The 25,360-nt window shown below is 50.6% G+C and overlaps 10 protein-coding genes across 10 annotated transcripts; 5 read left to right on the top strand and 5 right to left on the bottom strand.

The window, feature by feature from the left end:
• Positions 1-40: 40 nt before the first annotated feature.
• On the top strand, positions 41-1,042 carry BO79DRAFT_171280 (small nuclear ribonucleoprotein E). Its single transcript, XM_025679567.1, has 3 exons — positions 41-325; positions 381-471; positions 544-1,042. Exons 1-3 carry the CDS (start codon positions 182-184, stop codon positions 594-596), a joined length of 288 nt encoding a protein of 95 aa, XP_025540655.1. The 5' UTR covers positions 41-181; the 3' UTR covers positions 597-1,042.
• Positions 708-1,695, bottom strand: BO79DRAFT_193024 (5-formyltetrahydrofolate cyclo-ligase). Its single transcript, XM_025680941.1, has 3 exons — positions 1,557-1,695; positions 993-1,496; positions 708-924 (listed from the first exon to the last, which is right to left on the bottom strand). The coding sequence occupies exons 1-3, from the start codon at positions 1,648-1,650 to the stop codon at positions 803-805; spliced, it is 720 nt and encodes a 239-aa protein (XP_025540654.1). The 5' UTR covers positions 1,651-1,695; the 3' UTR covers positions 708-802.
• Positions 1,696-1,900: 205 nt separating this feature from the next.
• On the top strand, positions 1,901-3,168 carry BO79DRAFT_193020 (uncharacterized protein). Its single transcript, XM_025680940.1, has 4 exons — positions 1,901-2,106; positions 2,194-2,308; positions 2,386-2,564; positions 2,614-3,168. Exons 1-4 carry the CDS (start codon positions 1,987-1,989, stop codon positions 2,905-2,907), a joined length of 708 nt encoding a protein of 235 aa, XP_025540653.1. The 5' UTR covers positions 1,901-1,986; the 3' UTR covers positions 2,908-3,168.
• A 25-nt stretch (positions 3,169-3,193) lies between these two features.
• On the bottom strand, positions 3,194-3,981 carry BO79DRAFT_171271 (uncharacterized protein). Its single transcript, XM_025679566.1, has 2 exons — positions 3,767-3,981; positions 3,194-3,691 (listed from the first exon to the last, which is right to left on the bottom strand). The coding sequence occupies exons 1-2, from the start codon at positions 3,907-3,909 to the stop codon at positions 3,286-3,288; spliced, it is 549 nt and encodes a 182-aa protein (XP_025540652.1). The 5' UTR covers positions 3,910-3,981; the 3' UTR covers positions 3,194-3,285.
• A 136-nt stretch (positions 3,982-4,117) lies between these two features.
• Positions 4,118-9,062, top strand: BO79DRAFT_171268 (putative non-repetitive nucleoporin). Its single transcript, XM_025679565.1, has 5 exons — positions 4,118-4,629; positions 4,687-7,155; positions 7,207-7,295; positions 7,358-7,987; positions 8,060-9,062. The coding sequence occupies exons 1-5, from the start codon at positions 4,338-4,340 to the stop codon at positions 8,666-8,668; spliced, it is 4,089 nt and encodes a 1,362-aa protein (XP_025540651.1). The 5' UTR covers positions 4,118-4,337; the 3' UTR covers positions 8,669-9,062.
• A 1,134-nt stretch (positions 9,063-10,196) lies between these two features.
• BO79DRAFT_193012 (TauD/TfdA dioxygenase family protein) lies at positions 10,197-11,584 on the bottom strand (the record flags this gene model as incomplete). The annotated part of the gene is made up of 3 exons (XM_025680939.1): positions 10,197-10,437; positions 10,503-10,837; positions 10,902-11,584. The coding sequence occupies 3 exons, from the start codon at positions 11,582-11,584 to the stop codon at positions 10,325-10,327; spliced, it is 1,131 nt and encodes a 376-aa protein (XP_025540650.1). The 3' UTR covers positions 10,197-10,324.
• Positions 11,585-12,422: 838 nt separating this feature from the next.
• On the bottom strand, positions 12,423-12,806 carry BO79DRAFT_253916 (uncharacterized protein; the record flags this gene model as incomplete). Its single annotated transcript, XM_025686024.1, has 1 exon — positions 12,423-12,806. One exon carries the CDS (start codon positions 12,804-12,806, stop codon positions 12,423-12,425), a length of 384 nt encoding a protein of 127 aa, XP_025540649.1.
• Positions 12,807-15,769: 2,963 nt separating this feature from the next.
• Positions 15,770-16,830, top strand: BO79DRAFT_208560 (EXPERA domain-containing protein). The gene is made up of 4 exons (XM_025682424.1): positions 15,770-16,005; positions 16,111-16,305; positions 16,414-16,566; positions 16,638-16,830. The coding sequence occupies exons 1-4, from the start codon at positions 15,912-15,914 to the stop codon at positions 16,706-16,708; spliced, it is 513 nt and encodes a 170-aa protein (XP_025540648.1). The 5' UTR covers positions 15,770-15,911; the 3' UTR covers positions 16,709-16,830.
• Positions 16,831-21,923: 5,093 nt separating this feature from the next.
• On the top strand, positions 21,924-22,692 carry BO79DRAFT_244727 (putative quinol monooxygenase). Its single transcript, XM_025685407.1, has 3 exons — positions 21,924-22,236; positions 22,313-22,340; positions 22,403-22,692. Exons 1-3 carry the CDS (start codon positions 22,052-22,054, stop codon positions 22,544-22,546), a joined length of 357 nt encoding a protein of 118 aa, XP_025540647.1. The 5' UTR covers positions 21,924-22,051; the 3' UTR covers positions 22,547-22,692.
• A 159-nt stretch (positions 22,693-22,851) lies between these two features.
• Positions 22,852-25,195, bottom strand: BO79DRAFT_263444 (putative salicylate hydroxylase; the record flags this gene model as incomplete). Its single annotated transcript, XM_025686684.1, has 5 exons — positions 22,852-23,826; positions 23,874-24,708; positions 24,758-24,832; positions 24,887-25,012; positions 25,079-25,195. 5 exons carry the CDS (start codon positions 25,193-25,195, stop codon positions 22,892-22,894), a joined length of 2,088 nt encoding a protein of 695 aa, XP_025540646.1. The 3' UTR covers positions 22,852-22,891.
• Between the last annotated feature and the right edge of the window lie 165 nt (positions 25,196-25,360).

Genomic DNA, 25,360 nt, shown 5'->3' with positions numbered 1-25,360 from the left:
GATGGAAGCTTGCTTCACCACCTTCCCGATCTTTCTCGACCTTCTCTCCCAGCACCACCCGCCTAACAACCACCACCACGCGTCGTTCTCTCGATCAACCGAACGGCATTTCCGTCTGTTGTCTCCTGTCGCTGCCTTCGCCTCTTGATACCCTACACATTCCTTCCATCCACCCATCACAATGACCGGTCGTGGAGGCGGTGGAGCCGCTCGCAAGACCCTGCTTGCGCCGATTCATTTCATCTTCAAGCTTCTTCAGCAACGGTCTACAGTCTCTATCTGGCTTTACGAGCAGCTTGCTTTCCGCATAGAGGGAAAGATCAGGGTAAATAGATTCTGGCGACATGTCTGCGTGGGATTTGACTAATCGACTGGTGTAGGGTTTTGACGAGTTCATGAACCTTGTCATTGACGATGCAGTGGAGGTTCGCATGGCTACAAAGTCCGAGGAAGAGAAGCGGAGACCTCTAGGTATGCGGCAGTTTAGCTTTTGTGTTCTCCCCTTTGGTGCTGCAATGCTGATAACAATCTTGAACAACCTAGGCCAAATACTGCTCAAGGGCGACAACGTGTCTCTTATTCAGGCCGTGCAGTGAATTTAACGGGGGCGTTTAAGGATTTCGGAAGCCAGGAAAGGGAAAATTAATCATTCATCTCCGACTTCGTGCCGTGATACGATATCGTTTGCATTTTCTAAACACTTTTTTACGGGTTCTCGCTGGAGTACAATTATCTGCACATTATTGTCGCATTAGATGAAAACATGGACATGAAAGGGCTCGCTTCTTTTCTGGATATCCTATCAGCGTTGGCGCACGAGGCACCGGTCATCGCCGACCATGAGGACGTCTACTAGCCAGTCGTGATCCGCAACCGGGATCTTTTCGGTCGGAGCCAGCACTTGTTCTTTGAGAGCCAGCGCGACTATACGAGGGGTTAGTGACGGAATATGCTCGGGTTGACTGCTGTCATCTGGAACAACTATGCCTTACCTAGTAGAGGCAGCTTCGGTGCCGTTGTTGTGCTCTCGGGACCTTTGGAGTACCTTGTCAGGAAATGATCATAGTAACCTTTGCCATGGCCTAATCTTCTGAATCCCTCATCAAACGCCATTCCTGGCATGACAATCAAATCCAACCCGTAAGGTCCCTGTGTAGAATCTTCAGGCTGGGGTGAGACTCCCTTGCCCCCGAAGCAGTTCGTCTTGTTAAGCACACTTGCTCGCGAAAGCGATGGAATTCCCCACTTGTCCGGCTCGAGCGATCTGAACTCATCCATCGACTCAAGCAGCAACATATCCATGACTGATGTCTTTGGCTGTGACGACAACTCGAGATTGTGTATGTAAGGCACGAAGACTTCTTTGCCATTGGCCAGGGCATCCTGCACTATCGCAGTTGTAGAGAGTTCACCGGCTGACATGGACAGATAGACCCCGATCCTCTTCGCATCCCGATATTCCTGGAGAGAGAGGAGTTGGTTCGTAGCGATTCTGGCTGTGGGAGGTCAGCACATGCCGCGACCATATTGGGCAGAAGCGAATCGAGATCCCTGACATTGATTGGCAATAGAGTCGGCGGGGATCTGCTGGAGAGCATCCCGCATCCTCCGGCGAAGGTCCCTCTTCGCGACTTGCAACCCAGCCATCATCTTGGTCCTTGCTTGCACGATGAGAACGCGGTGTACGCAGACCAGCGACCAATGTTTTGTCTACGCGGTCTGCCCAAGATGCTTCACCTAGTTAGTCTTGGTAGCCGAAGCGGGCGTGGCTTGGCAGGCGAACATGTTTTGGCGGATGATTTGCATGGCGGTTTCATTTGTTTGATCGGCAGGGCCAGTGGCACGTACCGGGGGGAGCTTCTTGTGTACTCCACCCTTCAAGGGCCGCCTGCGTTGTTGCGCCTTTCGACGCATTCCTCTCGCTCTCTACCATCTGCCTCTCCCTTTCTTCTGTATTGACTCTCTTTTCGTGGGTATGATCACAACATGATGGCAACGTGCTTCTTATTTGGCCTTCTATTAACTGCTGTTGGGGCCAGCAGCCACAGCGCATCGGATCTAGAAGGAACATGGACAACCAAGTCCCGCCAAGTTGTGACAGGTCCGGTATGTTTTGCGCCGTGTTGATTGTTTACCACTTTCGATGGGCCAGTTCTACCTGTACGCTAACCGTTTAACGTTCGATGTTTACAGGGCTTCTACGATCCGATTAATGATAAATTCCTCGAACCCAATCTCACTGGTATCTCGTACTCATTCAACGCCGATGGACATTATGAAGAAGCCTACTATCGTGCCATTGCCAATCGTTAGTCCCAGAATCCTCAGAACTATGATATCGCGTTTGCATTCCCCCGATTCTGACGTGTCATGATCAATTAATAGCCCAGGATCCTTCCTGTCCAAAGGGGATTATGCAATGGCAGCACGGTACCTATACTGTAAACAGTGATGGATCGGTGGACCTGACTCCGATCGCTGTCGATGGACGCCAGCTCTTATCAGATCCCTGTCAGTCCTCTACGGGGACCTATACCAGATACAACCAAACTGAGCATTTTGAGGTACATGGGTTCTCCCCATTAACTATATAATAGCTACTGACAGGTATAGTCGTTTTCGGTTTCGGTAGACTCATACCATGGTGTCCAACGCCTTGACGTCAAGAACTTCGACGGATCGCCGATGCATCCAATGTATCTTATATACAAGCCGCCCCAGATGTTACCCACGCAGACGCTCAATCCAACCTCCAGCAAGAGGAAACGCCAGGTCGAGGGGGATACTGGAGGTCGCTTCAGCATACAGAACTTGGTTAGCAGGGAGAAAATTGGTGACCCAAATAATTGGCTGTGGCTCGGTATATTCATGACCACACTCGGAGGGATAACTTTACTTCGCTCTTAGATGACCGCGAAACTTGCGCGTTACCACCGAGCAAGTACGATGGACGGCTGGATATGAATGGATATGGAGTTCGGAACATTACTGGGAGGGCAAATAGGGATGGATAAATAAGGTCGGTAATTCTTGGGATGGCATACAACCTGGCGCTGGGAACTTTCGTCTTTCTCTTTTGGCACAGTACGCCTACATGACCTATAGCATGAAGGCACGCGAGTTCTGCTTGTTTTTACTATGCAACTTTATGGCGACCCGAAACCCCGCCTAATGGACAATTTTTGACTTTTATCCGTCGTATGCATTTCATTGAGGGGGGAACCAGGCAATTGGTCTAGGTATGCGTATTATACAGGTAGTTATTATACATTTTCTCGTCAGCCCTTACGCGGAAGAAACCGCTTCTTTGGCAATTCTTGCAACTTCGGATCTCTCGGCGGGCTTGCCATCCAGGGCTCCTCCAGGGGAAAAGAGAGACTTGAGTAGGAATCCAACCTCGACCTTCTTGCCCGTCTCCTTCAACTTGGCAAGTTCCGCAGCAACGATCGTCTTGATATCGTCCACGCTCATGGTCTTCACCTGGGCGCCATATTCTTCCAATATCGCAATGTGACGATCCTCAGTTTCCTTCAAGTCAGGCCGCTTCTCAGACTCGAATTCTTTAGCAGCATCCTTCGAAGCAGAAATGCGCTTGCGGATCAGAGACAAGAGTTGGAGGTCAGTCTGGATGGGCGAGTTGGTTTTGGCGGCGTTGTTGGTTTCGGAGATGAGAGCGCGAAGGACATTCAACCTAATAATTGGGAAGTAATTCGTCAGCATTGACGCGCAAATAGCACCTGGAGTCTCAGGTAAGAATTAGAAGTACCTAGGCGTATCCTTAGCTCGCATGGCAGTCTTGAGATCGGTTCTCAATGCGGTCATCAAAGGCGGCAGAGTCGGACCAGCAGTGGAGTTCCAGCGCACCAGGCGCAGACCCAGACGGGATGTGAGACGCATTGAGGGAAGCATGGTTGAACAAGAGAATAGCAGTAACACTCTTCAATGGCACAATGGATGAATGAATGGGCTTTGCGGTGTTTGTTGCGGGCATGAAATCATGGGCGGAGGAAAAGCAACGCAAAGGCGGAGAGAGCTTGGGCAGGACCTCACCTCCGGGCCCGTGCACAATTTTGTTTCTCTTCCTGCTCGTTTTACGGCTCAGGCCTGTCATTATTCGGTCTGATCAACAACTCGCCCTCAACCACTCCGGCTATTCCCCGCCTCTGTTCATTGATGTTGCTTTCACAAACCTCCCCGTCCTCCGTCTCTTCCCTCCGCCCTCTCGATACCATCGTGAATTGATCGTCCTCTTCGCGCCCTTGCGCCGACCGAATCTTCACCTCGCCGGGGAGCGCGACGAATCGCCAAAGCTTCCCACGGGCTTCTCAACCGGCATCATGTCTTATCCAGACCTCACGCCGACCCTCACCCCTCAAAAGCCCTTACCCGGTGCTTACTTTCAGACTCCTGCACCCACCGTGGCTGCGGCCGCGCCTAGTTTCTCGCCAAAGCCTGTCGCGGCCCCCGCGGAGCAACATGCAGCTTCACCGGTTGCGCTTCCCAGACTCCCCCCAGCCACGTTCAAGCCCAAGACTCAGGCCTTGAGCACAGAGGAACGTGCTGCAGGAACAGTTAACGACACTCTTGTTCAAGAAGCCCGTTATCCTGACTTGGATAGCTATCTCTCCCGTGAGTATGCCCCCGTCCGTCGTGACGAGGGGGATCAGATCTAACACTCTTGTGTAGAAGGTATCTCGTCTGACTACGATATACCCGCCTCACCATCATGGGCTCCCTTTCAGAAAGTGAAGATGTACAACATCCCAGATCAGATCTTCGACCAATACAATCGAGCGCAGGTGTCGACAAGCATGGGACTCTTCGCCGAGTTGAACCACGCCTGGGTTGCCATTGACAATGCACTCTACATCTGGGATTATACGCATCCTAACCCTCAGTTAGTTGGTTTTGAAGACCAACCGAACAGCATCAACACGGTCAAGCTGGCGAAACCCCGAGCTGGTGTGTTCTTGCCTTCAATCACGCACATCCTCGTAGTATCGACAACGGCAGACGTCATTTTGCTTGGTATGGGTTGTGAGACTACGGCTGGAGGCGCGCGGCAAGTCACATTATACCAGACGGGCATGTCAACGTCCATTCGTGGCTTGGATATCCATGTCATCGCCTCCTCGGACTCGACCGGTCGCGTCTTCTTCGGTGGCACTTCGGACAATGACGTTTACGAACTCATCTATCAGCAGGAGGAGAAATGGTTCCAAGGTCGTTGCTCGAAGGTCAATCACACTAGCTCTCGTCTATCTGCATTCACGCCGAGCCTGAGCTTTACGCAAAAGTCATTCGAAAATGTGGAGCAGATGGAAATCGACGACACAAGAAAGCTACTGTACACGCTATCATCTTCCTCCACCATTCGCGTCTTCCACATGAAGCCAGATGGCAGCCTTGCTTTGGTGATCACGAAGCCAGCCCTCGACATCTATGCCAATATCGGACACATTATCGCGTCTAATGAGACCCTTAACCCCAAAGTTCCCATTGTTTCCATCAGTCCCATCCCAGCCGCCGAGGCCTCTAGGTACCATTTGATGGCCACAACTGCAACAGGCTATCGCATTTATCTTAGCGCCACCGGCTCCTTCACCTGGTCTTCTGCACCGAACGGCACCAACGCACCTACAAGTATGCAGGCCCATCATGTCAAGACGCCGCCGTATGACGGTGCTTCCGCTGCTCAACTCCCTCCGAGCCTTCAAAACCAACCGCGTTTCCAAACCACAATCACTGCCAGAGTGCCGATCAACACCCTGCAGCCTACCAGATTCACTGTTCGATACCCTCCCGGTTATTTCCTCTGCTTTACATGTAAGGACTCCACGAACAAGTCGGACACACTCTTCATTTCGGCTCCGGATTCGGGGCGCGTTGCTCGCTCTCAGGAGAGCGTTATTCCTGGAAAGGCTGGTGAAACTGCTGTCTGGCTCTCTTTGGGCAGCAGGGCTGAAGACGTGGGTCTCTGCTCTCCTACTACCCCAGCCACGAGCACTCCTGGAGGATTCGGAAACGAACTGGCCGTGCAGTTTGATAATCCGGCGGCTGAGATCGCCATTCTGACCAACACTGGCATCCACGTTATTCGGCGAAGGCGTCTTGTTGATGTCTTCGCGGCGTTGGTGCGTAGTGGTGGTACCGGCGACGAGGGATTGGAGGGCGAAGTCAAGAACTTCATTCGCACCTATGGCCGGAGCGAAACGCTTGCCACCGCTCTTGCAGTCGCTTGCGGTCAGGGTGTTGAGATCTCCTCTGATTCACGACTAACGCAAATCAATGACCCCGATGTCCTGGAGTTTGCACGCAAGGTCTTCATCGAGTACGGTGGCCGACCGACGATGAATGAGAATGCCGTCGCCGATAGCACCACGCTCGCTATTGACGCAGTCGTTCCGTCCCCGCGTCATGCAGGCATTGCTCTCTACATCTCTAGGCTGTTGCGGTCGATCTGGAAGAAGGAGATTGCGAAGGCTGGCATTGCCCCCAACGGTGCTCAGACGGTCGCATCTTCCGTTTCTGCTTCCAAATTGCAGGCGGTGCAGAGGGATCTTCTGGCTCTGCAAGAGTTCTTCAAATCGAACAAGAGCTTCATCGAAGGATTGAGTGGCCCTGAAGCTTTGACGCGGGTGTCCACAAAGCAGGAGGAAACTGCCCTGCAGGCGGAGCACCGCGCCCTCCATTCTTTGGTCCAGCTTGTATCCCACACGATCGAGGGTATCTCGTTTGTCCTGGTTCTTTTTGACGAGCGAGTGGATGAAATCGTGGCATCTCTGCCGGCCGAATCAAAAGAGCGCTTCCTGAAGCTTACTTTCGAGGAGCTCTTCAGTACCAACAAGGGTCACGACATGGCCAAGGAACTCGTGAAGGGAATCGTCAACCGCAACATTGCCAAGGGTTCTAATGTGGAAACGGTGGCCGACGCTCTCCGACGCCGTTGCGGCAGCTTCTGCAGCGCTGAAGATGTAGTGATCTTCAAGGCCCAGGAGCTTCTGAAGAGAGCTACCGAAGCCGGTTACAACTCGGAACTTGGTCGCAACCTGCTCAATGAAAGCCTTCATTTGTTCCAGCAGGTCTCTGACAACTTGCCCATGGATTACCTGATTTCCGCGGTGGAAAGCTACATTTGCAACCAGTTCTTTGCCGGTATTTCCAACCAGGCCCATTTTACGTTACTTTACTAATGAGGATTTATAGGCGCGATCCAGCTTGCTCTCAATGTTGCTGCTCGCTCAGACAAGGCCAACATGGCACTTTCATGGATCGTCGATGGGCGACCAGAGGAGGTAGGTTTCACTCGATTGTCCTGTTTCTACAATCTAGCAAGTTCTAATTTCTTGTTTCAAAGGATACCCGCAAGGACTATTTCTACTACCGCAAGCAATGTTATGACCTCATCTTCAAGGTCATCCTCGCCGTTGACACCCTCGCCGCTCACGATCCCGGCGTTGTTGATGGACAATTGACGATAATTGCCAAGCGCAAAAATGAGGCATATGGTGTCGTTTCCGACTCGACGGATGAAGTATTCTTGACGAGTTTGTACGATTGGTATCTGGAGCAAGGCTGGAGCGATCGACTGCTGCAAACCAACTCGCCCTTCGTTGTGACCTACCTTGAGCGTAAATCAGCAGACGACCTTGCTCACGCGGATCTGCTTTGGCGGTACTTTGCTCAGTCGCAGCGGTTCTTTGAGGCAGCCAAGGTACAACTGGATCTGGCTCAGAGCGCGTTCACCCTTCCTCTCAGCCGTCGCATTGAGTACTTGGGCCGAGCCAGGGCCAACGCCTCCACATTCACGCCCGACACTAGCCGACAAGCCCGACAGCGACTGGTGCAGGAAACTTCCAACCTTATTGACATTGCGAACATCCAGGACGATCTCCTGCAACGCCTAAAGGACGACAGACGTCTTGCGCCGGAACGCCGGGCGGAAGTTCTCAAGGATGTGGACGGACCCATCAAGGACATTAGCACTGTACGTCATCAGCCCAACCTCCCCCTAGTCATTTACTTTTCTCTTTTCTTCTTGGCTAACATTTTCCTGCAGCTCTTCAACCAATACGCCGACCCTGCAAGCTACTATGACATCTGTCTCCAGATATTTTTCCTGGCCGACCACCGTAACCCAGCCGATATCCGATCGACCTGGCAACACCTCCTTCAAGACCTGCACGATGAGGTCCTTGAACGGGGTGAGCCCATCCCTTACGAGGCTGTAATCGACAAGGTCCGCAGTTTGGGCAGCCGTCTGCGCATGTCCGAGTCTGTGTTCCCGATCCCCATTCTCCTACCCATGCTCGAGCGCTACGCCCTCGAACACCAGCGTGGTGTCGGTCCTGCAACATGGGTCATTGACCTCTTCCTCGATCTTGGCGTCGCCCACGAGACTCTCTACGCCGTCCTCGAATCCATGTACTACACCGATGAAGCTCCCTTCCAAGGTTCCAACAAGAAGTACATTGCCAAGGATCTCCTCTACCTGATTGAGCACTGGTTCCACGACACGGTCCGTCTCGGCGGCGTCGTCTTCGGAAGCGACCTCGTCGCTGAGCGCATCCTCGAAACCCTCCTTCTCCTCCAGCAGGGTGGTATCACTCCGGAACAAGTCCAGCTGGCACAAGAACTGAGGACGAGAATCGACGATATTCTGCGGTGATTTGTCCGTCCCACTGGTTCCCCAATTTCATCGCCTCCCCGCCCCCCTCCTTCACGTATAGCAATGCAACCTAAACTCACTTCGATTATTTATTGTTCTGTTCTGTTCTGTTCTAGTCCTGGGCGCTGGAGTTTCGTGTATTTTCTTTCGTTTTATTTTCTTTATTATTTTCAATTTCTTGCATGCATGCAGCATCCAGAGAGTCATGTCGCGTCCAATCAAGTGAAGAGAAGTGAACTGAACTGAAGTGAAGTGCCAAAATAATCTCATCATATACTATATCATTTCCAAAGCCATCTTTCTGCCTTCCTTTCCTCCCCACTTTCCTGTCCATTTTCTGGGTATGATCAAAGGTGTACTATTAGTACTACAACTGGGTATTAATCAATGTAATCAATGTAAGATGGTGATGCTCATGACGTTTATCTAGCTGCATCTTCATTATGGTGTGGAACAACCGTACTACTACTAGTAGATTATTTACTTACCAAGTTAATATATATACATATATATATATAAATACATAACCGACCTTGGTTCCTCTGCCCATTCCGAGGTACTATTAAGTATCACCACTACTAGTAGCAGTAGTGGTGGTGGTGGTAGTAGTAGTATGACCATTTTCCTAACTTAGATTTCGCCGGTAAATACTATTTAAGTACTCGTAGGAGTACTACTAAGACTGGTGAGTGCTTCTAGTAGGCGTAGATTACTATTGATCGGCGGTTGTTCCTTAGTTTCCTGACTCGAGCCCAATTTCCAATTCCTGGATGCTTCACTGATACCTTATTATGTATTATTTCTGCTAAGCTCAGAGTTAAATAGTGAGTGGCTACTTACTACTACTACTACTACTACTGTGAATTGAAATTGTTCGGTCCCCGCTTCCCGGGTGTTGGTGGATGGTGGGGGTGAGTGTGTTCGACGAGGCTGCATAGGATAATATATATAGTATGGTGTACAGGGTACATCCGAGCAACATTTGACATTCTTGAGTTTTGGTTAAACTACGTATTAACTACACGCTCATTAATCGAAAGATTGTTTTTATTTTGATTATAAATTTATTTTGATATTTTTGACGCGAAAAATAGATAAATAATGACTAAATCTGGTAGATAATAAAAGAAATGAAGTCTATCGGGCTAACAAATTCAAAACAAATAACAGAGAATAAAGAAGAACATTGCTTTCGGACACGAAAATTTTAGATCAAAGAAAACTAATGAAAAGAAAAAAAAAAAATAGAAAGTAAGTTTGGCCCCACTAGTTCTAGAGCATAGAAGCCTAAACAGGGCACAAAATAAGGTCACTAAAAGTGGGAATAAAAAAACCACATTAAACAGTCTAATGAACCAGGCCGAGGTATCAATCAAAATTCAAGCAGCCAAGCAAAAATCCAGGCAGAAAAACGGGAAGAGGACGGATCAAAGAGGAAAGGATGAGAAGGAGGAGGGAGGATCAGGCACATGCGACGCGCCAAGAATCCGAAAGTCTGAGGGGTAGCGGGGAAACATCTTCCGAGCCTGCTGCATGGAACGTTATTGCTGGCAAGGCATCGCGGTGGCGTCCAGCACCCTTGACCTTCCGTGAGAACTAAGAGGTGCTGAGAACAAGGATAGAGCTCCTCGAACAGGTGGCGGAGGCCGTCGGGATTTACTCGAATTGGTCGTATACAGGGATGGGCTTTTCGCCCAATGCGCACAGACGGAAGATGTGACGGAGTTTGGCGCCGTTATCATCATCGAGGTAGTCGACAATGGCGGAATCTATTGCAAATATCCGTCAGTATTGCTTTTGGGTGCTTATCTTTGGTAGGTAACAAGGAACTCACGCGTTGTGCAGCGATTGTCGAAGATTACAATGGTCCGAGGCTGCCACCTCACTCGCGCCTGAAAGTCGTGCCCAGTGATGATATGCTGCATGAGGAAGTCCAGCAACCAGCGCTGCTCGGGCTCCTTCAGACCTTGAATCTTGGTGATGAACTCGCCGTTCACAAAAAGACATTTCTCGCCTGTGACTGGGTGGACGCGCACAAGCGGGTGGACGGTGTCGACGGCTTCTTTGCGTACCAGGCTCCCAGTCATACGTGCATGCTGGATCATTTTTGCCGATGAGTGGGTTGCGCGCAGCGTGTCCAACCAGGACGTGAGAGTTGGAGAAAGACGCCTAATTCATGCATTAGAATCTACCTGCCCGGCGCTGATTCGTCGCGCTTGAGGATGATACTTACTTGTATGCCATATCGGTTGCCGAGAAAACAGTATCACCACCTACTTCAGGTCCCTCCAGCAGCCCAAGCATCACATAGCCCGGGGGCTGGATCTCGTAGCTGACATCCTGGTGCCAGAGTGTCGTAGTAGTGCGCTGCGACAGGAAGCGAGTGATCTCCTCGCGGTTGCCGTCGCGATGGATGATATGGAAACCTGGATGCCCGCGCATTGAGCCAGAGACGGGCTGATAATTGGGCTTGCCAAAGTGACGCATGAAAGCCTCTTGTGCCTCAGGACCATCATCAATGAGGTCCTGGTCCGGGAAAGCTACCACCTTGCGTTCGGCAACCAAAAGGGCAAGCTCATCTTTCTGGGCATCCGAGAGCTGGTTGAGCTGAACGCCTTCCACGATGCTACCAATGCGCGGTTGGATCTCCGTCACTTTTGTGCCGGGTGACAGAAGATTGCGCTTGGACTTATCCTTCACGCGAAGGGCAGGGTCCTGATACTCAAAAGGAGGAAGAGGATCGAACCACACTTTGTCCCACGTGGGAAGGTATTCGGGGTATCTGGTGCGTAGGTGAGACTCCTTGGTGACATCCACGTAAGGGATATTGATGTCGTAGCTGATCGGCTCCTCCTCCTTATGGGCATTGATGGGAAGAGCCTTCTTGGGCCGTAGGACAGGCGCAGAGGACGGCATTATTGCGGATGTGCGTGTTGACTGGTGTGTGCTCTTGTGCGAAGGAACTTATGTACGTAATGTAGTGTTGCTCAAGGCCACAAAGAGGTTAAGCGGGACGTCGACGTCAAGAAAGATGAAAGTGAGCTAGGAGGGAAAAGGAAAAGGACAGAATCCGAGAAATCAAGGTCAATTGAAGTCTCTGGAGATGGATGGGGAAGAGAAGAAAGTTCAGTCGAGGGTGGACGAGAGATGAATATATATCTGATCAGATACAACCTCCACCGGCTCGATATGGCGATAAAGGGATTGCACAAGCAGTAAACACGGCCAAGTGTGGATGATATGGCCGCAGCAGCGCCAATGGCAATGCATCCACCGGAGGTTCGCTTAGAAAGAGTTAGACCAGGGATTATCCCTTTCAATTTTCCGGACCGGGAAAGCTTGGGCTGGTAGATACGCCCGATTACTACTGCTACTACTACTCAAGGCGGGCACAAAAAAAGGTCGTCTCGAATCCATGACGACAGGGGTACAAAGTCGGTGCCGGACGGGTCTCGACAGATGAGAACAGCGGTCATCGTAGGGGGGTGAGGGGGCGGCGGCAAAGGAATGAACCACTCAGGAGCCAGCATGGCACAAGCAGTGTCTAGAAAAGGTGAAGGGGAAGAGAGCATACAGAGTGACGAAGAGGCCAGAAAGGGAAGAGGCAGGCCGTTCGGAACAGGGACCGAGACGAGCAAGAGATGCACGACGGAATTGGGAGAAGCGGTCAAGGTCCAATGAATAATAAAGAATGGGGCATCGGCGCGCCCACTCCAAGAGTATAGCTTCCTTCCCGCATCGGACGACAAAGGGCTTACAGCAGTAGAGAGTTGTCCGGCATGGCAACGACGATTGTCTTCTCGGAGCTAAGCCTGACCGACCGCAGAAGCGATAGCGATTGGACCTGCCGATACTTCGATGGGAAGGCACTGTCTTCTCCCTGGACCCGGCGTGTTCCGGGGGACTGGCTCTCAACTGTAAATTGTTCCATTCGATGTGGTTTTGGTGTGGTTTCACCGCTCTGATCTAGCGAACCCGGATGAACGATAAGCAGCCAGAGGGCCTGCAAAGAAGGCAGAGGTGGAGCCATGCGGCCGGCACGTTGGGCCAATATCATTAAGTTTGAGTCTGTTCCTTCTAGGGTAGACGGCACTAGATCGCGGAATTTGTCCTGTGCAGTAGTGGGAAGGAGTACCATTACTTTCAGCAGCAGCAGCAGCAGCAGCAGCTACGGTAGCTCTGCTATCTTGCATTAGTCCTTGCATCGCTCGACAGAAGGACGATGGTAAAACTCCCGGCTTCGAGGCCGCAGCTGCTTTGTACTACTGTAGCCTGTATGCGCTCTGCCACAGGTAGCCATTGCCAATAATCCAGGAATATTGCAGCCCCTCTGCTAATGTTTGGTTGGTGGAAACCGTTTATCTCATGTCAAGAGGGCGCATGCGTACTCAGTACAACATTGTGAAGGGGGTTAGAGTAATTTGTGTTCCACTGCTGTTTATTCCAAAGAACGAGAAAATGTTATTACTTTTTCTTTTTTTTTTGGTTGTTGAATTGTTTCCTTTTTTTCTTTTTCTTTTCCCTTTAATTATTATTTTTTTTTTTTTTTTCGTTATTTCTTTTTCTCAAAATTTCTTTTTCCACGGTTATATTTTTGTTTGGGATAATGCCTGCTCTCTTTCTCGCAGTATCCTGGTGGTGATCGATCGCGTCAACTCAATCGAACAAGAATAGTGCCGACTTCCTGGCTCCAGTTTATTTTGGGGCCACAATGCCGAGGAGGCACAAAATCGACTCAGCGCATACCCACTGTAGCTTCCCCGAAAATTCGATGTGTTCGCTCTCTCTCTCGGTTTTAGTGACGCCTTTGCGTATCCATGCTGCCTCTTCAGGGAAGCAAACAACACTGGTGTCAAAATTTTCCTTTTCGATAAAAAGGATTAAAATTTTTTTTTTTTTTCTTTTTAGCTCACTTGCGGAAGGAGTGAGCACCCGTGCAAGCCAAAAGGGTCACACATAGACCCGGTTTGGGCTTCCACCCAACGGGCGAAAAACTTGCTCACAGTATCCATCCATCCTTCGCATCAAGTCCAATTTGAACCAGGGTGGAACAGACAGGCCTGGCCGATCTTCTCGCGCGCAGAGCCAACGGAGCCTCTCGCGCGAGTTGTGACGTTGGCTTTCATTTCGGGAATGCGGTTCAATGTCCGTGGACTATCGGGTTTCTCCACCGAGCCACGTTAATGTTCCATAATCGGTAGAGATGGGCCGCGGAAGGTCATCCAGGCTATCTAGAACATTTCCCAGATGGCGTCGAAGGCCCACAGAAGCCTCGAAGGAAGGATGCAGGAGAATTGGTCTGATCATAATGTACGACTGTGTCCGCCCAGTTGTTCAAGCCACATCATGTCCGCGTTTGAGCAACCTTCAAGCTCAGAGCTTCCGAGTCTGGAGGGGTCGAATTGCAATTGAGACCAAGATTTATTTCGTGTCATCCGTGTTTCCGTCGTAGGGCCTGAGTGCTTTGTCTTTCATTGATCATATCTACTACCTATCCAAGTTAGTCTCTTCCTGCTGCCATTCGAGACAGCCTAGGAAGAAGTATGTACTTTGTCGATTGATGCCCGTTGAAGGTGTCACGTCACTGATTCGTTGTCCATGAGCTATCTCTTACGAAATATTATCCCAACTGGTGCATGGGGTACAAGGAATGTCAAAGGATTCCCAAGTTTGGTGCCGGTGGGTACGGTGGATGTGGATAGTCAACTACTGGTTGAGGCTGGCGACTATTCGCAGGGTGTTCTTGCGAGATACAGCAACTAGATAGCACCGGCGGTCAAATTTGGCCCCAAGTTCCGGGGAAAGGGTCGCTGTGACCTCCAAGGTACGTACTTAGTGACTAGTGTCTACCCTGGGAGTCGGGCGACGCATTTCCGGCTGTTGGAGACTAGCCCACTCTGTGCGAAACACTATGCGACAATGGACTGACGGACGGTGGTGCAAAGTGTGGCGCTAAGCGTAAGCTTCCCGTCGTCCGCCCACACAACGATGTTCTAGGAGGACCGAGCCAAATCATGAGATAGGGGACCCAGGTACATTTTGACGTTCGAGGACATTTCCTGGATCAGGTTGCTTTGTCTGCAGAATGCATGCTATTATTGAGAGACATGGTGGGATCAGCGTGCAGGTGGCGGATACCAGCTGCTCAAATCCTTGCAGTACTTTTGTTTTGATGCGTAAAATTGAGTCAAGGCCGATTCCGGGCCAAGAAGGGAGTCCAGAGGCAAAAGATCAGCCCCAAGGGAAGGGGGAGGGGCAGGCGCCACAACTAAGGGATCCTGGGCTCCAGTAGAGGACTTTTGCACCACAGGCTTTGCCGGGAGTCGGAGGCCACAACGAGTAAGCTGAAGGCAGGGTTCAAGAATTGCGGTGAAGACGCCCAGTTTATCGGGCCGCCCTGGAATGAGAGATCACCATGAATCTATGACCGATGGCTTGAAGGCGGAGCTGGACCAGCTACCAGGGTGGACATGGCACTAGGATGTCTCACACAAACGATAAGATCGAAGAAGAATATATCGAGAATACTATTCAACTCCATATGCAAGGCCGATGAGTTCTGCTAAAAAAGCAAGCCACCTGTGGATGGGCGAAAGAATCAAATTCTGTTGTTTTGGCAATATTTCATACTTTTGAGCTGGTTAAACCGTTGGGTCACCACGGCTGGTTGATGGTTGACAGTGGGTTAAACTCACCTTACCCGAGCAGCCATGATTGTTGATTGAGCGATAGCTGGACTGCGATCCACACGGCTAAGCTTAAGCTATGTTTAGGGACTGCCTGAGACGCGTGCAGTTTTGGAAAAAGCAAACATTCTGCCAAAGTAGTGAGTATTAGGTAGGTTCTCGGACTGTCTTTTCCAGCCGATCGGGTCTGGCGAACGGCGGGGATTTTTCTCGATGGTTTCTTTTTCATTCTTTTAATTTTTTTTTTTTTTTTCTCATGGTAGTTGCTTTTTCCGTTTGCTTCGTTTGTGTTTTTTTTACCTCTTCTCGGAGAACCCGTGACGGTCAGCTGACCCGCTTTCTCTCGCTCTTTCCTCTTCTTCTTCTTCTTCTTCTTCGCACATATCAGATCCTTTTCTTCCACATCCCCCAGTTACTAGACTCGACTAGCTTACCACTTAGCTGTCAAACGAAACTTTTCGGCCGGACGAAAGGGACCCGACCTATCTACATCCTACGCCCTACGTTTCTAGATAACCGGGGACACCTTCTCTTTTACGCAATCCCGAAAACCCAGAATGGCTTCTCCGACTGCTCCCGCCTCCTTGTGGAGCCGGAAACGCGACTTGATCTACTTCTCCTTCTTTGCTATTCATGTCCCCATCATTTTTCGTAAGTCGGTCTAAAGTTGCCCCCCTCCCCCCTTCCCACTGATATACACTCGTTTACGTAGTCCCGAAACCCACTAACTCGCTATCAATCAATCAATCTTCCTAGTGGTCGACGCAGCCCCGATCCTCCCCACCGCCCTCCAATCCAACCTTTCCCACACCCTCCGACAGTTCTACATTGATACGTACCATGACAAGTTCTTCGAGGAGCCACCAGCCCCCTGGTTTTACTTTTTCATACTTATGGAGCTGTTCTACCATGTGCCCGTAAGCGTCTGGGCACTTGGCGGCCTGAAGAGAGGTGCGGATCTACACCTACTATCAACCACAACTATACCTACCGTTACATCATAAACGCTCGGTATCTCCCTATCTGGAACTTGGAGCTAACGGGGTGGATACATGACAGATGACCCTCTTGTCCCCCTCCACCTCCTCATTTTTGGTCTTCAGGCCTTCCTTACCTCCACAGTCTGTCTGGTCGAGGTCTGGAGTTGGGCAGATCGCTCCGTAGCCCAAAAGCAGAACATCAGCATGCTATATGGGCCTTATGTCGCTCTTGGTAAGTAGAGATACTGCATGCGCCTGGACATCAGTAAGCTGAGTTGGACGGCTGCTAATTAACTCTGATAGGTGCGTTCATGGCACTGGATATGTTCTTTAGACTTCGGACCAGACTCCTAGTCAAGTCCAAGAAGGAGTAAGTCACTACAGTAATCAGTCCCCATAACCCCAATATTCTCCCTTTCCTATTTCAGTGGAGGGCATGTATGCATACAGTATCCAATGCAGGGGGTGTATGTGCTGGGACCGATAATCCATAGATCACGTAAAAGAAAATGAAAAAATAAAGCAAAGGAATGGCAGATCTAAACTCAGGCGTGCATGCGTCTGCAAAGCTGGAAAGTGCACTGTACACAGTACTTTCCCACAGGTGTACTTTGTAGCAGTAGAGGTGTAGACTGGACGGAAATGTTTCGCAGACCAATAAACTAGACCAGTCATTGGGTTCTAGGCCTAGGAAGTTGCATGGGCCTAGTCATGCAAGGACATCAACCTGCCTTATCGTGCTGGACTTAGTGCCGGGGTGTGTGACTGAGTGAGCTGAAGGCGTAAGGCATACATGCCAACTCGCTAATTTACGTGCGGTGGGCTGAAAACCAAAAGTCTCTTTGGGTCTGTGATCTGTGCTCTGTACATTGTACAGGTAGGAATGCATTCCCACTAGATAGTACTTACTGTGTGAAAAGTGTAAATGTGGCAGCAGGACCCGCTACACCGACCCGATCGCTCTTAATGCTGCAGCTGCATGATATAGGTCGGGATGAAACCCGATGAGAGAAGATGAGGCTTGCGGAATTGGGGGGCAAAGCAGGGATTGTGATTGTTTGCCACAGGGCTGGCTGATAGTATGGAATGATGGCCTCCAAAATATCCTAAATAAGATTTGGGTGGCTGTTGATGGTGTCTATCTTGCTTGCTAGGTATATAGAGTTCCGTGCGGGGACCATGGGAGTGTGTAGGATAGAATGCAATAATAGTTACGTCCGTAGGCTTCATTGTTACAAGGGAAGTGAAATAGAGACATGGGTAGGGAATAGAGAGCCATCGCACAATTTGCGCACAGGTCTCGCTGTTGTTGATGATAGATCATATTACAGCGGTACGAAAGTTCCCGGGACTGCTCACCCGGCACCAAGTTTGCCAAAAGTTGAAGGATTCCAAAGCGGTGACATCACCTGCGTCATATCAGAAATCCAATGGCTCCATCTAGGTCTCCGTTGGCTGCGTCTAAAGCTCGCATGGCTTCTTCTCGCGTAAAGCCTAGTTCGGTGATCTTCGCGATGGAGTCCGCCGGCCAGCGTGACTGCGGCGGGGCTGGGCGGGAAGAGGATGCCGCAGAGGCCATGTTGGGGCCACCAGCTGCTTGGCTGCGGCTGGCCTGATGCGTGACCGCACCTGTCCGGGCGCCGACTTCGGCGCCATCGGCTCCCTTGATCATGGGCTCATCCTCGAATTCCTCCTGGAGGTGCTTGGGAATGTCTGCCTCTCCCAAGAACGGGACCGCTTGGTCTTGAATGATGAGTGCACCTCGTTTGAGGTCAATGCAGGCTTGGTGTCTCCTCAACATGTCCAAGCCTAGGAGTAGATCAATGTGCTTTCCCTCCATAACTGTGAAGGAGCATGGAAGAAACATGCTTCCAATCTTGATTTGTGCTGAATGCACCCGACCGATAATGTTAGCCGTACCAACGCCCTTTGCGATTCCCCCATATCGCTGGTCGACGAGTCGCATGATGTTGCACGCGGTCGCACATTCGGGTGACATAATGGTGACCTGTGCGCCGGAATCAACGAATGCGTTGAGTCTATGGCCATTGACCTCGACAGGGATATACAGCATGGTTACGCGACCAAATGCTGTGCTTTCATGTTAGCAATAAGGTCGACACGGAAAACGTTTCGCCCACTTACACTCTGGGTGGTGTTCCATGGCATTGTGGAGGTTTTCCGTTACCGCGTTTTGACGGATAATCTCCTCGATCTCGCGTTGATTCTCGGGGTTGAACGGATCAGCATTCAGCATGGCAATTCGAGCCTCCTTCTCTGCTGCGGCCTGAGCCTCGCGCTGTTGTTGTCGTTGAAGGACATCACGGAAGCGCTGTGCATCGTTGGCCACCTCCGCCAGTTCCGGATTCTGCCGTCGAACAGCCTCGCGCACTTGCGGATTACCGAGAATATGTAGACGAATCGTCTCGGGATCTGGTGTCATTGCCTGTCGTCGCTGCAGGTTTTGTTGGGCAGCAGCAGAGCTGGGGCCCCCAATACTCCGTGGGGCCCCCTGGGGTCTCCGCAGCGTAACCTGAACACCTATCATGTCACCCTCACCAATGCCAACCTGTTCGAGGGTGCGAGCATCATCGGCGAGGAGTTGATTGTTGTAGAGAATACGTTGGGAGGGAGGAGGGATGGAGGTTTCGCTTTCAACGATGGCTTTGAGGAGCTCGACGGTCATGTCCCCACCGACTTCTAGGGAGAAGATGTCGGCATCGGCCTGATCCGGACGAATCACGCTCACGGTAATGCGCCTGAATATTGTGAAAGTCTTCGGTTAGCTACATATTCACTTGGTCTCTCATTTTTTCCCCAGTGATGTGTTTCTCCACGACATACATGATGCTGTGCAGCTCTAGTGCGGGGAAGCTCTCCCAGACTCGGAGAGGGTCAAATCACGTTGGGGAACCAGCAAATGCAAGCCCTGGCCAGCTCTGGGAGCAAGTCTTCTATCGAGTCTATAGACAGCCAGTAGATCAGGGTCTTTGTTCGGACAGCCTTAGGTGGCCGACGGGGCGAATTATAAATACAGTCACACCAGCGAAGCGATCGACGCGAGAGGGCGAGGGAGGAGGGGGGAAAGTGGCGCTGAGAGGGGGAGGGAAAGGTGAGAGGACCGGGCTTCAGACGAGACAGGAGACGGTCGAAGCGAGACGACAGGGTATCCTGGAGATGGAGGAAGCCAGAAGGCAACGGAGTAGTAGTAGGAGAAAGAGATGCAAGTGTAGGACGAGCAAAGGCGGGAGGAGGTGAGGTTACGGTTCCTGGTGAAGTGCAGCAGCGGGCGGAGCACCTCACAGCGGGCCGCCTGATTCGGTAGGCAGCCAGTCATGCGTCATCCGCCGCGACACTCAATACTATAGTAAACTTCCTGTCACCATCCATCCTGCTTTCTTCCCTTTTACTGCGTTCCCATGGTAAAGGGGGTTCGCACGTTGGCTGTGCTATGTCGGGTTTCTCCCTCCTCTCTTCAATTTTTCCAAAGCACAGCACATTACCTCAAAGACAACCATCGTACAGGTAAAGCTCTTACTTCCTTCAAATGCTTCCAAGCTACGGTCGCGTTCTAGGCCTTTCTGGGCCCCCGACCATCCATCCATCCAGCAAAGATCCGTCAATCCACAACTCGGGTGGTCTCACCAACCCTCAAATCTGTTGAGCAGTAGCATCCCCGCAGTTCGATGATATTTGCTCCACGAAATCACGCAGGATACTGAACTCTCAAGCAGCGCCTTTTACCATTCATAGCACTACGATAAGAATACCACATGCATGTCCTGTGTGCATGCCCACATTCTTCCCCCAGATGCCATACCTGCTTCCCATTGCGGCCTGATGCCACGAGGTGCAGCCACCGGACATCCTCCAACAGTCATGGAACACTCATCACACAAAAGGACTCTTCCACTCCCGAATATATCCGCGCTCCTCTAGCTCGAGACATGATGACCCCCACGGTGCTCGCTAGCTAGTCATTGTCCAGTCATCTAGGTGCCCGCTCCTACTACCACTCTTAGCTCGAAAATAATCCATGCCCGTGATTGCCACCTAGCTGCTTACTGCTGGGGACAATACGAGACTAGTGGCCCCAAGGCTCGAAGTCATTCCGGGATTAGGCCCATGAACTCATCCTTGCGACCCCGGTGACATCAGGCAGACAAGGCCTGCACGCCTGCGAGCTATTGCAGAGAAGCCTCAATGTTCGAACCACTCACTTTAGTTTCTATGCAGTTCATACGTATACTGCATAATGTACTGCAATCGAGCGGCTTTGTTGCGAGGCCATAGATGCCACCAACACAATTTACAACACCTTGCCAAGAGGTATAGTCATGACCGGGACATACGTATCGTTCCGGATGATCCATAGACTAAGTGGTCCACTATATTGCTAGTGAGACGGCCGGGCCTTTCACCCATCAAGACTACAACTTGTGCAATTTAGTGCTTAGCATAGCGGACAGCGCCACAGTTGTAGTGCATAGTTCTGACTGGGTCGAATAGATACTTGGTTCATGCTAATTGGCTGATGCGCTTTCCTGATGTGAGTTTGGGTGTTGTCGAGCTGCTAGGTACAATTACCTGATCGTGCTTCCGAGACCTTGGACATGAAGTTTCAGATTATGGGCATTTGAGCTTAGTTTCATACATTCTAGAGGTAGTGTGTTACATAGCTACGACGGTACTAGTCTCATATGGTTCAGTGCGTAAATCAGCTTGAATACTAACTACTAATTAGGTAAGTAGCGATGTATAGGTACGTATAAGCAGGGTGACCCTGAGATATATCAACACACAAAACCAATGGTGCATAAAAAAGAGTATTACTAGTACCGCCATCATCCGGTCCTCGAAACAAGCTTCTCATCAGCACCGTTCACCTTATCTTGAATTCAATGAGATCTGGAGTTAAACATGATACAGAGAAAGTCGGACGATCGATGCCAAAAGTAATAAATTTTGTCGATCAAGACCCACTGATACTTAGACTGATTACGCATACACAGTATCCTTCGCGGACGAAATATAGTATCCAGGAAAGTAGTATCCGATTATCATGAGCTGATCCAGTTGGACACTTTGTCATCACGAACCTTCAGACGAGGTAATATTGAAGCCTTATTCGTTTATGCTATCATAACCATATATCTAGGTTAACATGATATATCCTCGTCATGGCTAGCTCTTGCCTATGACTGAAGACATTGTTGTGTCCGGCAGTGATGGCACTTGCTGTTATATACAGTCAACAATATCCTCGTTAGTATTCTGGCTTCATTTGAGCTCACGTGCACCATTTAACTAACAGGCGTCGCCTCTTTTCAGAAATGGCCCGATACTGAGGATCTCATGGGTACCAAAGAAGCTTCATAGAATCCATCTAATCTCATCGGTTCTGCATTGAGGTCACCAATGTCCAGTCACAATACGGCTGGGCTGTTCAGCCTCGACACGGCTTATCAAAGATAGCCACTGGGAAGCACCAAGTATCAACCCCTGTCAATTCAGTGCTAAGTGGTTAGTGCTTACAGTTAGCCGCTTATGGTAGATGCTAACTAACCTCCGATAACCCCGCCACCACCCCTCCTCGACTGTCTACAAAGGACTTGTTCTGCTATCAATTACCATCATCACATCTCCAAATCAGCCCACCAATCATCCATAGCTCCCTGCCTTCGGAAGAAGCTGGCGATAACCCAGATAACTTCGCCATGTCCGACTCATCTGAATCCATCTCCCTGCAAGTAACAGTCCATCTTAAACCCGAGGACGTGCCGAAGTTCTGGGCTGCTTTCGAACCCGCCTACAAGGCTGTCACTGCTGAGCCTGAATGTACTTTCTTCGAACTATACCAGTCGCTTGATTCCCCGGGAACTATTTCCTGGGTAGAGAATTGGTCGGTCCTGTTCCATTTCTGGATTCTGGTTGTGGGTTTGCTTGCAATTAGATGTTAACATACCATCTGCATACAGGTCCGCGTCAAAAGAATGGCTTATGGGGGTAAGTTTCAACCTTGTCTAAGCATTGGTGACCAGGAGCTGAACTGACTGGTTCTCAAAAAGGTCCAATTGGTGAAGCCGTATTATCGTGATTACTTCGCTGCAACAGAGCCATTATTCATAAAGCCTAGAGAGGCTAAGTTGTTGAAGAGAGTGGGGACGCCGTTTACGATGATGAAGAAGACGAATGGAGGGTTGGTGGACTGAATTCGAGGTTCAAGCAAGAATGAGAGATAACGCGAAGTGTTCTCGGCACGGAACGAGACATGAAAACATACGTACTCAAGTTATATACGCTTATTCCTAGTTGACCCTGTTCCATAAAATATGGAGCTCGAAAGTAATCGCAGCAGTTGAACGCTAGCTTGTACCTGTAGTCATAGTTCACGGTATAGGACACAAATCTGGTATCACATGGTCCCAAGCCAGGTCACATCGTTCAAAACAGGTACATTGATCTAATCTGGATCTGCTATCAAAACATACAGGTACAGCAATGCTGACAATCATGACTCCGACCAGCCGTACCTTCCTTTTAACGCGACTCAGTCCTTACTCGATACGTCTCGCGCATGACACATCTGCTACCCCCTCACCTTCAACCACCTTGGCCGAAACAATCTCATCCACAGGAATTTCAGCCAGCCGTGAAATGACATGATGCAGCGTTGGCAATGCTTCCCAGCTGAGTGCATCAATCTCAAAACGGGCGTTCTTGGTCGTCCGGAGCCGAGTGATTCTCGACGGAATGTTCTTTTGCTCCTCCTCTTGTGGCACAAGCACGGGGTATTCAGCCTCAGGCTGTCCCTTGTTTGCACGTCCAACTTGCGGCATGTAGCGGTAGATCAAGTCACCCTTACCAATGTTCTGAGGAGGGTTCATGCTGAAGTCTTGGTCCTCCAGGTCTTCTAAGTGGAAGTGACCCCACACAGCGCCTTCCCAGCTAGTCGTGAGATGGTAGGAATTGGTCCGCTCGTGTGCCTCAATGGCAGTGTACAGCTTGGGCATGCCGAGCTCTTCGCGACCACTCACGATCGGATCAGTCAGACTTTCGAAGAGAATGGGCAGGTACAGTCCTTTGACCACTTCGCCGTCCGTCTTCTCATACTGCACGCCCTCGATGTAAAGGCCTAGGTGACGGTAGCCGCCGCCGCCGAGCCAGTCCATCCCGTGAAGTCTCGTTTGCGAGAAGCTGGCATAGGCCACAGTGCTTGGGTCGGTGAAGGAATACCTCTCATTGGGAAGTAGGTTTTGCAGCAGCGTCCGACTGGTTTTGAATCGGATTGACGCCGTCTGGAATGTTGACTTGAGCGACTTCTGGACGCGGTTCCTGCCCCACCAGTCTTGTCTGGGGCCGGGCATGGGGCCGAAGACAATGGGCTGTCGCCAGTATTTGGCCGGGAGTTTGCTCCAGAGGTGCTTACGCAGCACCTGCGTGGAGTGGTCGAATTCGTCATGGCCGTAGATATAGTCGGTCATTGCTTCCACTGTGGAATGTTAGCTATGTAAGATAGACCCATGTGCTGATACTGACTTGTCTCCATTGACTGCGGCTTGGAAGACTCTCGTGTCATCTGCTGCACAGTGCTGGCTCGTGTGTGACGAGCCTTCTCATACAGCTTCAACCGTTCTGGTATCTCCTCGCGGGTCACATCGCGGGACAGCATGACAGCCAGGGAAACACCATCCTCAATGGCCATCGCTCCTCCGGATGCACGATATGGCAAGAATGGATGTACCGCATCTCCGATGACTGCAAGTCGGTCATCGACCCAGGTGGGAAGAGTTTCCATGTCCAACAAAGGCCACACCCTCAAGGTGTAAGGATCAGCCTTGGCTAGCATCTTGATAACCTGGGGATTGAAATCCTTGAAAACTTCAAGAAGCGCCTCCTTGCTAGCTTCTTGGTTCCAATCAGAGGATGTGTTGATGGTGCTCATTGTGTCGGGGTGGATGCAGACAAAGTTCAGCAACTCATTGTTGGCACAAGGGTATATGACCACACGCTTTTCATCAGAATCCCACATGTCCACTGAACTGTACACCTCAGCAAGTGAACGGGTCTCGGGATCTTCCAGGGCATCTTGGCGCTTTATAAGGAAGCGGAATGCGTTCTTGCCAGAGCTGAAAGGTTTAATGTCCTTCGCGAAAGGCAATTTCGATCTTGCAAGGGAGTGGACACCGTCTGCTCCTATAACGACGTCACCCTTGAAAGTTCCTCCGTTTTCAAGAGTCACCGTGGCATTTTTTGGGTCAATATCTACAATCTTGCTCGAAGTGTGCAGCTGAGCTGGTATACCGGGCCCAGGAGCCTGAGAGGCAACTTTCAGAGCTTCGTGCAGATGGGCTCGGTGAACAAGTGTCCATTTCTATCAAGCGTTATGACGATTGAATGCCAAGCAGGAGAAGTCTACTTACGTGTCTCCACTTGTCTGCATGCGCTTTGTTGTCGATTATACCCAGAGGCTCTCCACCAGGAGTGTACATGCGTAACTGGCAAGGTCAGAGATGATCTTTCGGTTAGCGAGCAAGCATGGCAGCGGGTACCTGCTCAGTTTCTACAGCCCCAAATTTGGTGCCGTCGATCCCCAATCTAAGCAACGCAGAGTTTGCATTGGGCGTAATATGAATCGCTGCCCCGATTTCGTTTGCAAAGCGGGAGCGTTCGAACAACTGCGTCCAAGTTTTAGTCTAAACTTATTGTCTTCACCCTAAAGTTCGGATGCAAGAGTAACTGACCTCAACACGGTGGCCTTGTTGCCTTAGAGCGATGGCAGTGGCCAGGCCTCCAATACCAGCACCGGCAATAAGAATGTGAAGGCCTCCTTGGGCTGTGCGTGGGTCAATGCTCCCCATTGTTGCAGATAGGGCAGTGTATCACGTTTGGCTAAAGGTTGCAGACTGGGGACACACCGGGTATTTCGCCACTTAAGAGCGGAGTGTTGCCATGACATACTACACAATTATATCTTTCAAGACAACCCCATGATTTCACTCACCCCCACAAATTGCCAGGATGAG

Source organism: Aspergillus costaricaensis (assembly GCF_003184835.1).
Source record: "Aspergillus costaricaensis CBS 115574 unplaced genomic scaffold BO79scaffold_12, whole genome shotgun sequence".
Classification (NCBI taxonomy): domain Eukaryota; kingdom Fungi; phylum Ascomycota; class Eurotiomycetes; order Eurotiales; family Aspergillaceae; genus Aspergillus; species Aspergillus costaricensis.
The sequence above is the reverse complement of the archived record's forward strand: the minus strand, read 5'-3'. Positions and strand labels throughout refer to the sequence as shown.

Coding starts and splice junctions, on each gene's coding strand:
- BO79DRAFT_171271 (XM_025679566.1), bottom strand. CDS start 3,909: ATGCTTCCCTCAATGCGTCTCACATCCCGTCTGGGTCTGCGCCTGGTG. Junction 3,692..3,766: donor CGAGCTAAGGATACGCCTAG/GTACTTCTAATT, acceptor CCCAATTATTAG/GTTGAATGTCCTTCGCGCTC.
- BO79DRAFT_244727 (XM_025685407.1), top strand. CDS start 22,052: ATGTCCGACTCATCTGAATCCATCTCCCTGCAAGTAACAGTCCATCTT. Junction 22,237..22,312: donor ATTTCCTGGGTAGAGAATTG/GTCGGTCCTGTT, acceptor ATCTGCATACAG/GTCCGCGTCAAAAGAATGGC. Junction 22,341..22,402: donor CAAAAGAATGGCTTATGGGG/GTAAGTTTCAAC, acceptor GTTCTCAAAAAG/GTCCAATTGGTGAAGCCGTA.
- BO79DRAFT_193020 (XM_025680940.1), top strand. CDS start 1,987: ATGATGGCAACGTGCTTCTTATTTGGCCTTCTATTAACTGCTGTTGGG. Junction 2,309..2,385: donor CTATCGTGCCATTGCCAATC/GTTAGTCCCAGA, acceptor ATCAATTAATAG/CCCAGGATCCTTCCTGTCCA. Junction 2,565..2,613: donor ACCAAACTGAGCATTTTGAG/GTACATGGGTTC, acceptor TGACAGGTATAG/TCGTTTTCGGTTTCGGTAGA.
- BO79DRAFT_171268 (XM_025679565.1), top strand. CDS start 4,338: ATGTCTTATCCAGACCTCACGCCGACCCTCACCCCTCAAAAGCCCTTA. Junction 7,156..7,206: donor TTGCAACCAGTTCTTTGCCG/GTATTTCCAACC, acceptor GAGGATTTATAG/GCGCGATCCAGCTTGCTCTC. Junction 7,296..7,357: donor TCGATGGGCGACCAGAGGAG/GTAGGTTTCACT, acceptor CTTGTTTCAAAG/GATACCCGCAAGGACTATTT.
- BO79DRAFT_208560 (XM_025682424.1), top strand. CDS start 15,912: ATGGCTTCTCCGACTGCTCCCGCCTCCTTGTGGAGCCGGAAACGCGAC. Junction 16,006..16,110: donor TCATGTCCCCATCATTTTTC/GTAAGTCGGTCT, acceptor CAATCTTCCTAG/TGGTCGACGCAGCCCCGATC. Junction 16,306..16,413: donor ACTTGGCGGCCTGAAGAGAG/GTGCGGATCTAC, acceptor GATACATGACAG/ATGACCCTCTTGTCCCCCTC.
- BO79DRAFT_193024 (XM_025680941.1), bottom strand. CDS start 1,650: ATGATGGCTGGGTTGCAAGTCGCGAAGAGGGACCTTCGCCGGAGGATG. Junction 1,497..1,556: donor CGACTCTATTGCCAATCAAT/GTCAGGGATCTC, acceptor GACCTCCCACAG/CCAGAATCGCTACGAACCAA. Junction 925..992: donor ACCGAAGCTGCCTCTACTAG/GTAAGGCATAGT, acceptor CCCCTCGTATAG/TCGCGCTGGCTCTCAAAGAA.
- BO79DRAFT_171280 (XM_025679567.1), top strand. CDS start 182: ATGACCGGTCGTGGAGGCGGTGGAGCCGCTCGCAAGACCCTGCTTGCG. Junction 326..380: donor GCATAGAGGGAAAGATCAGG/GTAAATAGATTC, acceptor CGACTGGTGTAG/GGTTTTGACGAGTTCATGAA. Junction 472..543: donor AGAGAAGCGGAGACCTCTAG/GTATGCGGCAGT, acceptor TGAACAACCTAG/GCCAAATACTGCTCAAGGGC.